The 12,806-nt window shown below is 40.7% G+C and overlaps 1 protein-coding gene across 4 annotated transcripts in view; it reads right to left on the bottom strand.

The window, feature by feature from the left end:
• The window catches only part of LOC119648291 (bumetanide-sensitive sodium-(potassium)-chloride cotransporter), a 219,360-nt gene that overhangs the window by 141,095 nt on the left and 65,459 nt on the right, over positions 1-12,806 (bottom strand). For all 4 annotated transcript variants that reach the window (XM_038049948.1, XM_038049950.1, XM_038049951.1 and 1 more), the window contains exons 3-4: positions 5,625-5,807; positions 5,449-5,563 (exon numbers count right to left, since the gene is read on the bottom strand). In XM_038049948.1, the coding sequence (XP_037905876.1) occupies positions 5,449-5,563; positions 5,625-5,807 (298 nt within the window). The remainder of the gene's footprint in view (positions 1-5,448; positions 5,564-5,624; positions 5,808-12,806) is intronic.

Here is a 12,806-nt window from a genome sequence, read left to right on the forward strand (position 1 = left end):
ATAAGTTTACCTCTTGAAGCGACGAGAGAGTTATCATTGCCAGCAAAGTCCGGATCGTCCCGCTTAGGACCTGCGTCTGCGAACAATACGAAGGCCAAACCAGTAAAATTTGAGTCGCGGATAAGAACGGAAAAATTGTGACATGGGCATACGGAAAATGAAACCATAGAAAGAACAATGAAGATGCTCGGAAGTGGCTTCACGCAAGCGAAACTAGGTGGTATATCCATCTACATGGATGCGGCACTATCTTACAAGAGAGGAGTTTCCAATCAATGGTGAAGAGACTATTGAGGGAGGGAAATGACCGTGACCCTAAAACCATAGCTGGCGATTTTAACACACGAATGCAAGAGGACGTGTAGTACTAGAAGCTCTCTCTGGTCTGAATCTTGTTCTAGCAAATACTGAATGCGTTAACACTTTTCGAAAAAGGGTAATGGGGTCGGTGATAGAAGTCATATTTGTTAGTGACACTTCAGCTAAACATCTCCAATGGCACATCAGTGAAAGTTACATATAGAGCGACCGTCTGACCACAATTTTTCAAATCAAACAATTTTCAAAAATGTATCGTTCCTGGAGAGACAGTTTGACAAAGAAAATTTGCTGCAAACCACAACGCTGGAAGAAAACGCAAATGATGACCCTTCCCAAAGTGGTCAAAACTTACGACAAGCATGCGATACGACCATGCCAAGGTGTACTAGTAACCAAATACGCGTACTAAACTTCTGGCGGAATTATGAAATTGAGGAATTCTGCAAGACTTGCATCAAGGCCGGAAGTCGAAGTAAATAGAACGGAAGCCGATCTGCATGTGACTATAGTAAAAAGTAAAAACGGGTAATTTAAGAGGCTGTGGAAGGAAGCTGATTCGGACCCTTAGGGTGGCGCCACCGATTACTTGACCTAGCCTGCTATATGAGATAGTAACGAATCTTTTCCCTCAAAATCTGAAAGCCTTTTAACTTTGTCTAAGTAGATTCAGTCGGAATTCCAATGGTAAACGAGGAAGTGGTCCTGGAAGATGCAAAGAAAATAGCAGAAAACAACGCTCTTGGCTTGGATAGTATCCCCAACGAGGCCCTTAAGGCAGCAGAGAATATAGCGCCACACATGTTTGCTGAGGCATTTACCGGAAGAAGCATTTCCCACAGAGTGGAAAAAGAATAGGCTAATTCTCACTTCCAGTCCGGACTACCCTCTCAGTGAACCTCCATCCTACAGACCGATGTGCCTTCTAAATAATACTGAAAATTATTTGAACGAATAATCTACAACAGATCATTTCCGACTGCCGAAAAGAATGGGATCCCTCTGGCTCTCGGATTTCGAAAGAAAAGATCTGCGACGATGCGGTTACCCTGGTGGCTAACGTGGCTATGGCCGCATTTGACGAGGATGCTGCTGCTGTGCAATGTGCGAATAACTGAGTGATTAGAGTAAAAGGCCGTACGGAAGACGGCGGTTCATATCTCACTGGTGGGAGTGGGATTTGGCGCCGGATTCTACTCGACCCATCTGTAAATGAATACCTGAGTCAAATCAGGGTAATAATCTCGAGCGCAATGCTGCCCACATTGTCTCCTACAGTGTACTGTAATGTACCGTAACGGTTTGGAATAAAGTGCTCTAACGCACTTCGAGGCCCTGATCCAACATGGATTGTTACGCGAACGATTATTATTATTAAATGCTGTGCAGTGATAGCATTTGACATGAAGAATTCTTTAAATCGATAGACTACTATACTACAATTTAGATTAAGGACATAACTTATCCTAAACAACATGCAGAGTTCCACAAGGGTTCGTCCTAGGACTACTTTTGTGGATAATTATGTATGACGGAGTACAGACCCTAACTCTCCCTACCCGGGTGACCATCATCGGCTTCGCGGACAGCATTGGACTTTTGCGCACCTCCTTGATGAGATCGAAATTTACGCCAATAAAAAAGCTTACGACATTAAGTCCTGGCTGGTGAATGCAGGCCTATCGCTAAGACGGAAGTAGAGCTTATCGTCAAGGGAAGGGAGAACAACAACGTAACACTGCTGGCAAGAATGCTACCGAATATAGGCGGTCCCAGTGAGGGCGGATGCACTGAAACAGTAAGTAAACCGGAGAAAAATGGGAACAGCAATCCGAACATGTTGCACCTACCGAACCGTATCCAACAAAGCGGCCTGCTTGGTAGTAGCGATCACCCCAATTGATATTCTGGTGAGAGAAGGACAGTGCCTTTATGATCGAGTATATATCACCAGGGAACCATCTCAACAGTAGTTCGCACGGAGTAAAACTATCGCCAAATGGCAGGAGAGGTGGAACGAGTCAGAGAAATTACGGTGGACCTACAAAATCGTATGGGATATTCGGAGATGGGTCGAGCAACTCCACGAGGAAGTAGATTTCGACGCAACACAAGTTTTTAACAGGCACAGAGGTTATTAAGCATACCTCCATCGATTTGGGCCTGAGGATTCGTCATATTATTAAAGTGTCCGAACATTACACAAGACGCAGAACACCTCTTATTTCAATACCTCCACTAGAAGTTATAATTGAGGAGCGCTTCACTCCAGCAAATACGATGAATTATTTGTTGAAGTCGAAGGGATATAGACTGCAGTCAAAAAGGTGATTGTGCATAAAATCCGGCTCAATAGGTTACGGTGGGCGGGTCACTTAATCCATATGGATGAGGATGATCCCACCCGGAAACTCTATAAGGACAATATCTATGGTAGAAAAAGAAGACGAGGCAGACCCTGGTTAAAATGGAGCGATGGCGTACGACCTCGGCGCAAAACCGGGATGTCTGGAGTTCCTGATTAAGGCAAGCCTAGACCGGATACCGGTTGTTGCGCCGTTGATGATGATGATGCTGATATGGTTAAAAACCCAATATATTCCTTTATACTTTTTGCGAACTAGAAGATATACCTACATATTACAGACGTAGATATCCTTCGCACCCTAAACAAAAAAAAATTGTTTGTTACAGAATACTATACTTATATATGAATGTATATAAAATGATCGTACACATATTTTCGATTTACTTCGTTCATAAAAGTATACATTTGTACATCTAAAGTACGTATATCGAATACCGCTTGTTTAATGTACACATATATCTATCTGAATAAGGCACCACCCCAAAGCTTTATTCATATCTACATAGAAAAATAAATACATCTGTCTCGAGTAATTAATACTGATATATAAATGATTAAAAAACTGAAACCAAATGTTTGTAGAAGTTTCACCTTCTATAACTTTGTTAATAATAGTTGGACTTCCTTCAAACTTCCTACGCCTTTTGTTATCCTTTATGCAAGTACCAGTTTTGTATTTCTAGCATGAACTTAAGGGGGGTTTCCGGCTAAATTTCTAAGATATGGCAATATACTATTACTAGCTTTATTTGTGCAGATAACGGAACGGGATGTATTTTGAGGCCTAGATTTCGTTCAGATTCACAACTATGGTTACACTTTTTGAGGGTCATATTTTGAGCCCTATCTACCGCTCAAATATGAGACCAGTTTCGGAAAGTACTAATTGAGCCCTTTCATTTGATACCCACATGGGTACATTCTGTGAAAAAAAAGTTGTACCCTCCATTTACAAGTATGGGGAGCCCCCCTTCAAACTTAACACAAAATGGCACTATTTGCTGCATGTAAAAGCAACAACAGACCACACGATCTCACCCTCCCACCCTAGTGACAATCGGTCCAGCCATTTCCGAATAAATCGGGTGTTGCAAACAGACAGACATCGAATCGATTCTAATTTGTGTGAAACAAAACCTTAAAAACAGCAATAAAATTCCGTTAAGTGATGATACTATATATGTAAGGCTGAATTTCAAGCAGGATCCTTGCACTAAGGCGCCTAATGTTAGAATGGGGCAAAAATGACCACGCTTTGTAGAAAAACCTCTTTAATAATGTGCTTTAGTTTTAGAACTATCCCAGGCGAAGCGACTTACGCGGTAACCGGAATATTTTCGAACAACACTTTGGCCTTTAAAATTGTCGAAAGGGAGCATCAGTTAAGCTGGTGGCAACAAGAATGGAAACATTTAGTGTATATTCTAAAATTATCAGATGTAGTTTCTCACGAGACATGATAGATACCGTAAATACCTTTATAGGTTTAAACTGGACAACTTACCCAACTGAGGAGAGGCCAGAGCCATGTGCAACTGGCGAAATACTTTATTGTAGTTCCGCGAAAAAGGAGTTAGGGGGTAGTTTTAGTGGGTCAAAATCCCCCACGCTGGAACATGTGTAGCAGTGTCTTTAGAAGGCTTCTATCTCCGGAAAAAACAAAGAGAGACAAACAGACAATCGGACAGACAGACAGAATCAATTCTATTATAAAAAGGTTTTATTTCACACAAAACCTTAATAAGGGATACCATCAACGCTTAATGATTCCGTCTAAAACTGCAGCTTAATAGCTACTTGATGATTTGGCAAGGCTACTGATAAAACGGGTCGTTCAGTGTATACGAGTATTTTAAAAACATGTATTTGTACTAGGATGAACGTGTAAAATTACCACGGAGATCAAACTTCAAATCACTGGCTAAGCAGAACTGCAAGCATTATGGGAAATGACGTCTGGGTTTCCTAGGCATCCTCAGTCTGGTTCAGACAATGGAACGTTAGACCATTCTGAAATCGTGCTCTACAATCTTTAGAGGAATTGGACTCTGTCTAAGAAGTAGTAGAAAGTATGTAAATAGAAATTTATTTTAATGGTAACGTAAGTTGTGGAGACTTTTACAACCTTGACTTCCAACAAAACAAAGAAATGTTATAACTCACTTCGCCATTGCGACTTTTGCTATTTGCAATTCGTGAATTCAAGCGAAAATAAAATGTAGGCATTAAGTATTTGATATGAATCGAGCATTCTAGTAAGAACGTGACTTTTGTCCAGAAAATGTCTTTATGCGTATTTTGCCAATTTGTATCACCAAGCATTAGTCCATGTCAATTGCCGATGCTTTTCATTCACTCACGTTCGACACACAAAAATAAATATATTTATTTTGAGTATAAACAAGACCCAATTCAATGTGGTTTCTGTCTAATTATATTACCATCAGTAATAAGCGCATAGCGGTGATAACAAAAAGCCCAGGACAGTATCTTTAAGGAGCAGAAAAACGATATAAAATAAACGAAAAATTCCCCCCAGGCAGAATAACCTGAATACCAATTTTGGGACTGGGACGCAATTGAATTATTGACGGATGGCGAACGGAGGTTCCCTTCTACATTCTAGCACAATTGAAAAATTCGTCTGGAATACAGAAATACTAAGAAAGCAACTCTTTCTTAAAATCTCCACCAAATATGCAAGCGCCATGTAAAGCGCCTTCCAGAACAGTTTATTGCATGCCAATAAAAAGTGCACTTACCTTGTGGGTCAATGTTGCGTTATGCAACTCATCAAGAGTTGGCCGGTAAGCAGCTTGGATCGACATAATGTTGCGGTAATTGTCGAGGCGGGGGAGTGCCTCTCTTGTGAAATGCCTGAATGGAATACAAATCAGATAATCGATTCCGTTGGATTTCAGCAAAAAATCATTCATACCGAAAGCTTTTTCCATATTTAGTGTCGTACTCGTTTTCCAGCAGGTTCTCTCTGTCCTCGTCGGATTCGTTTGAATCAGATTCATCCATTTGAGATTCATCAACTTGAAACCTTGTCGTTTGCAAGTCTTTGAAACGCGACGGCTTATCCTTATCACGAAAGCTGCTTTTGATTGATTGGATTCTGTTCGAATAGAAAATTATAAAACAAATGGAAATTATTAGTGAAGTGGATGATAAGACGATTAGATAGGAATTGTAAAAAATAGTTTTACTCCAATGCATTAATCTAAAGGAAAAACGAGTGAATTCCAAAGTAGTTTGATGGCATTCTATCGACTAATAATACTCAACACCATTATCTAATGTCGAATTTCATCCAGGTGTAAGGTGAGCACCTCCATTGTTCCTGTGCTAAATATAGTAACGAACACCTTAAGATATGTGGATAAATACTTCATTAGGTGCTTCTATTCTGCCATATGGGTAGTAGGGTGTTTATACACGTATGTGAAAACGAATAAGTCGATGACACTGTGGATTAGATAGTAAGAGTCCCACAAAAGAACCAAAGGTGAGCCAGACACATTTTTTTCAACTGTCGACGAATACTGATGGCTAATGCGTTGGGATACGGTTGACTATCAGTAGCAGCCATCATGATTGAACATACCAGCCAAGAGCTAAGATACATGTAGCATCTCCAATCAAGAAAACGAATATAAAGGACGAGCACCCGCTTCCCACAGTCCGTGTACAAACTCGGGACTGTAACATATGTATATATATATTATAATATACTATAATATAAATTCCTATTGTAGAAAATCAAACCAAAATTTCAAAAAGGCATTTTCAATTAAATGTTTTTCTCGGAAGAATAAGGAATATTTTGGTGCAAGATGGTTCCAGGTCTATTTAGCCTATAGTATATATACGTTAAATATACCCCATATTCAATTTAATGTGGTGCCGATATATAATCTCGCGGGGAGAGGTAATTATTTGTTAATAACAGCAGGAAAGTTTCTAATATGCTGTTAAAACCTATATTAGTGTAGAATGCGGATCTATGACGAACTTGAGGAAGATTTGCAGTACATTTTCAAAAAATAATAATTTATTAGAGTTAACTTTATTTAAGCATATATCGTAACCAAGAGTACTTTGGAGCCTAGATACCATGTGCATGGACCACCGTATTTTCTTCAGATTTTCTGGTTGGGTGCTTTCTGAGAATGGGTCCTTGAAGTAATTAACCATTTTGGGACTCTTGTGCTCCACCACTTTGCAACCCATTTAAAAACCAGTTGAAAGCAGATCGCTGAACAACAAAAACGGTAACAACACCCACCGCATGTGTTCAGGACCAAGAGCCCATTCAAAAGAAGCGCGTCAATCCTGAGATATCCGCCAATGCCACAAATCGTAAATGATAAAGCGGAAGGACGCACACAACTCACAGATCTTGGTGCAAAAATAGTTGATCTGTCTGAGTTTATCAACGTGATATACGCATATATTATGTGAGAATATTCACTTTCAGGTGATATTGACATTCAAAATCCTGAATTTCCAAAGAAGTGATAATTTTGACCTATTGTAACTTTGTTAGTAATAGTGCGATTTCCACCAAACTTGATAGGATCAAACTATATTATAGCCTACATCGTTGCAAAATTTCATGGTGCTAGGATGAACGTAAGGGGGGTTCTGCAGCCAATTATTGAAAATTATAGTAACGGTATGGAAGGTATTTCGAAGCCTAGCTACCATATAGTGGCAGCCTCTTGATTTTTTTTTCAATTTTTCGGTTGGGCTGTTTCTGAGAATAATAATAATAATAATCGTTGGCGCAACAATCCACACGGTACACTACAGAACACTGTAGGAGGCAATGTGGTAAGCATTACGCTCGCCCGAGATTATTCCCCTGATTTGACTCAGGTACTCATTCACAGCTGAGTCGACTGGTATCCGGCGTCAAATCACGATACAAATCCCAATGCCGCTAGCGAGATTTGAACCGCGACCTTCCGTATGACAGCCTTGTGCTCTAACCACACTTAAATAAATGATCCCTTTCGACCCCGTAAACTCCCCGCCTTTCCAACAAATGTCAAAGCTAAGGGTAGTACTAACCGAGACCTTTCATTTGATATCCCACATGACTATATTTGGAGAAAAAAAAATTTACACCCCCCTTAAATTCGACGTAAAAGGACCTAACTCACTGTATTTGTCTAACACAAAAACTTAAAAAGGGTGTGAAAAGCACATGAGCGAACCGATCCCCCAACCGTCAATTGAATCGACAGAATCTAAGGGGAACGAAAATGGTGGATGAACCAAAGAAGTTAAGAAAAAGGCGAAAAAGAAGTGCGAATTCGCCCAGAGGCAATTATGATCTCCGACAAGGGCAATTTGTCCCACTCGAAGACGTTGAGAAAGGTTGAAGCTAACCCCTGCCTAAAAGATCTATGTGGAAAACAGGATTCAAAAAACTCAAAAGCTGAAAAAATTCATCTTGGGAAAAACTGATGGCTTCCAAACCCAAGTTAAGAACTCACTTGGGGAGAATTTCACAGTACCGTCCCGAAAACATGAAGTCTACATACAGTGGAAGGATCTCGATGAAGTGACATGGAAAGGTGCACATTTCGCACTGTCTTGAAGGGACAGTTCAAGCTGGAGCAGCTTGCCGAGATGTCTAATGTGAGTTTGTAAAACGTCTACTCACTGGCCACATTGCGACTATCAGTAGAGTCAGCGCAAAAATTATTGTCCGGAAAGTTCGAAAAGGATGGACTTAAAGAGGTGCTTCAAGTGCCTCGCGTTTGGTCATTTCGGGAAGGCATGTACCAAAGGCATTGGTCGCTTCGATCGATGCTGAAGGTATGGGAAAAAAGGCCATATTGCCAGGGAGTGCAATAGAGACCCCAAATGTTCATTTTATGTAGGGAACGAAGCACGAGACAACCTGCATATTGCTGAAAGTGCTAAATGCTAGGACTTTAGGAAAACGTTGACTTCTGAGAAAATGAGGTTTATTCAAATAAACTTTATTCATTGCAGGGTCGCTCAGAATTTACTCTAGCAAACGACCTACAAATCTGAGTCGGAAATTGCATCATAAGTAAAGTATATAGAAACCGTCACAGTAGTGCGTGGATCACACATTTGGTCGACAAACTATACAATGTACTGCGAGTCAGCCCCTTTGTGGTGACGAAAATAAACGGGAAATATATGTACAGTTGCTTTCGCTTTGAAATTTCTACATCGTATTCTTGGATCGCCAAGTTTACGATCCATGCAATAAAAAAGAGTCGATTCTGAAAACCTCCTAATGTGGTTTCTCCCCTTAAGGGGGGCCTGCTCAACTAGACGTTGAGCAATGCAAATTCTAACAGCCGCAGGTAAGATTCCTTGGCCACCTAATTACCCCTGTAGGCATCCAACCGAACTCGGTTGTATACCAAGCGATTTCGAAATTTCCGCTTCCGAAAACAGTTAAGGATTTAAGAAGGTTTTTGGGCAAAGCCGCGCACCATCAATTGATCCTTCACGATTCCTAATATGGGGTGAGGATTAAAAACCCCCGCCTGATTGTGTGGCCTTCAGAGGTTGTCCAAGCATTTCAGACCATCAAGCACAAGCTGGTGGAAACTACAATTCCGGCATTTCCTCAGCAAGATGCTTTCATCGATGCCCCAGACATTGCCGTAAGTAGAAGAAGAAAGGGTAAACCAAATTTGGCAGCGGCTGAGCTTGTTTTCAAAAAATTGAACCTCTCTCAACGGAATTACAGCACCTACAGTCGTGAATTATTAGCTGCGAATCTTATAATCAAATACTACTGGTATTCCTTCGATGGCAGGTGATTTGCAGACGATAAACCACTCACTTTTGCTTTGAAGCTATCTACCGGCGCTGTCACATGTTGGAGTTACCAGGTAATGCCTCACCATCATTGACAGGTTCACGGAGTGGCCTGAGGCGATGCCCCTGAAAGATATTCCTACACAATCTTGGGCCAACACCCTCCATCGAGAGTAGATTCCATGCTTTGGCATGCCGGCAATCATAATCACCAATCAGAGAATGCAGTTCGAGCCCTCGCTTTTCTCGGATTTAGGTTAATTCCTCAGCTTCAAAGGCCACCAGACAACCGAGTATTACTTTCAGTCCGATGGAATGCCTGAAAGATGGCACAGGACGCTGAAAGCCGTTCGAGGCCACCCTCCTTGATCGCAAGACCTGCAGCTAATCCTACTTAACCTTCTTACAGCCAATCGTGAGGAGTTTGCTGCAAATGCCGCGGAACTGCGCTACCTGAGAATCCTCACCATCTCTTAAGGATGCAGTACGGAAACTATAACAATCACTACCCGCCAACCATGCAAACAAGTCGGGAAACCGGAAGCTGGATGCTCCAAGTGTGAAAGGTTTTGTGTATTTCTTATATAAAGACATATGAGTGTTCATTTGTCCCATTAGTACGTAGCACGTAATATATGCATATATTATGTGAGAGTATCCACTTTCGGATGATATTGACATTCATAGTCTTGAATTTGCAAAGAAGCCACAATATTGACCTATTATAACTTCATTAGTAAGAGTGCGATTTTCACCAAATTTGGTATGATCACGCTCTATGTTATAGTCTATATTAATGCATGGTGTTAAAATTAACTTAAGGGGGTTTTGCAGCCAATTACTAAAAATTATAGTAATAAACCATTATTAACTTTAGTTGAAGAGATATCGGTAAGGAAGATATTTCGGAGTCTAGGCACCATATTGTGGTAGCCCCCAGATTTTTTTCAGATTTTTCGGTTGCTTAGTTTCTGAGAATGGATCCTTCAAGGAGATGATCACTTTCGACCCCCCCGCACTTCCCACCTTTCGAACAAATCCAAATCGAGGTCTTTCATTTGATACCTCACACAAATGCAGTCATTTGGTACAAAAAAATAAGCACCATCCTTTTGCACGTATGGTGACCCCACCCCCACCCTTAAATTCGACATAAAAAGGTGTGACTCACTGTATGCGTGAGCGTTCACAATTCCCAGTTTCCACCAAATTTGGCGCCAATCGCTACAACCGTTTCCGAGAAAAATAGGCGTGATGGACAGACAGACAGACAAAGAGACAATAAACCGATTTTAACCTTAAAAACGAGCCGTTATGCTCAAAGATCACGACTGTTGCACGCACGTCCTAATTAGAACGGTAACAACACCCACCGCATGTGTTCAGGACCAAGAGCCCATTCAAGAGAAGCGCGTCATTCCTAAGATATCCGCCAATGCCACAGATCGTGAATGATCAAGCGGAAGGACGCACACAACTCACAGATCTTGGTGCAAAAATAGTTGAGCTGTCTGAGTTTATCAAGGATAAGCGACAGTGTTACAGGCGACCCAGGTGACACCTAATCATATCGCAATCAAGGTGCCACCAAACAAGAGGGCGGGAAAAAATTGTGGATCCTCTGGGAAATCAGCAGGCGCCTAAGAGGAGAAAAGGCACATTAATAATTCCAAATCAGATTTGGTTTTACATAAAACCTTAAACAAGTCGGGCAACCGGAAGCTGGACGCTTCAGGTATGAAAGGTTTTGTTTATTTCTTTTATAAAGACATTTGAGTGTGAATTTGAACGACCGCCTTTCAAAGACCACTTCAGTCATTTTACGAAGACCAGAAGGAGCAGCGTGCGTCGTGTCCGCTTTAACTTGCGGCCGAGCTGAGGGACCCGAGTGTCTGGTTCCTCGCTGGAACCCCTTTGGTTTCAACTGGGGTTGGAATATTGTGGCGGAGTGAAGAAATTGCGTAACAACCGCATTCGATTTTCAATGCACCGGAGAGAGCGAATGGCCAAGACTCCAGAATTTCATTACATTGTTAACTTATTACTAATTAAAAGAAAATGGAGATTTATTTCTAAGATAGTATGATTACACTTGGGCATGATACCCCGATCCGTTCAGGGAGGCCAGCATTTATTTCCTGCAACAGGTATTAGTAGTATTTAAATAATTAAACACTTAACAATTTTGGTATTTAGGGGATCTTCCTCTGCGATGGTGTCCAGAAGTCGATTTTTTATTTTATATATATTTTGAAAGCACTACACCGGGACTATACTGTAGAGATTTTAGAGCGAAATTCAAAATGTTTACCAATTTACGCGCCAGGTTAACGTGCATAAAAAACTAGCATTTTAAACGCGTTGTTTTTCCGAAACTATATTTTTTCAACTGGTGGGAAACGCAGCTAAAATTCTATTAAATCGATCAAAATGCAACTTTCACACATTCGCAGTTCTGGTCCGAACCACGATTATGTATTTCCGTTGATAATTTCCTATTTTTCTTTTGGATTTTCAATGAAAAGTAGACACGATTTTTGGACATTTTTCCGAATAATCATTTTAATGTTTAATAAGGTAAAATTATGATAATAGTTCGGACGTTCAACGTGTAAATCTTTGGTTTCAGATTACTAGCAAGCTGGGAAACCAGACACTGGATGCTAGTACCTAGCACGGATTGTATATGCATATATATATTATATCAGAATATTCGTTTTGGCGTGGCACTGACATTCATGATCTACTATCAATTTGTTAGTAAAGTGCGATTTATATTTATATTATGAACTTAAAGGTGGTTATCCAGTAAATTACATTACTAAGTACTATTAATACCTTTATTTGAACCGATATCTTATGGCGGGTATTTCGGAACCTAAACACCGTACCGTGGCAGCTTCTGGGTTTTTTTCAGAGTTCTTGGTTGGGTAGGTTCTGAGAACAGGTCCGTGAAAGAAATGACGCTCGCTCTCCCTCTTTTTGCATTAGATCTAAAAGCTAAGACCACCTTTGAAAAGTACTAATTGAGCCCAACATACTGAATTCGGTGAAAAAACAATTTTTCAGCCCCTTTTGCACATATGGAGACCTCCCTTTTTAATTTCCACGTAGAGCGATGTAACTCACTGTATGTATGGGTGAACAATTTCCACCACAGACAGACGGATAGACAGTAAGCCGATTTTAAATAGGTTTTGTTTTATAAAAAACCTTAAAAATAGAGGTGTTACACACGAGCCACCGACTTATTTTTAGAGAGGACTCTTCTTTATCCACTTTGATCGCAAAAAAACAAATA

The sequence above is a fragment of the Hermetia illucens genome, chromosome 2, assembly GCF_905115235.1.
Source record: "Hermetia illucens chromosome 2, iHerIll2.2.curated.20191125, whole genome shotgun sequence".
In the NCBI taxonomy this organism is placed as follows: domain Eukaryota; kingdom Metazoa; phylum Arthropoda; class Insecta; order Diptera; family Stratiomyidae; genus Hermetia; species Hermetia illucens.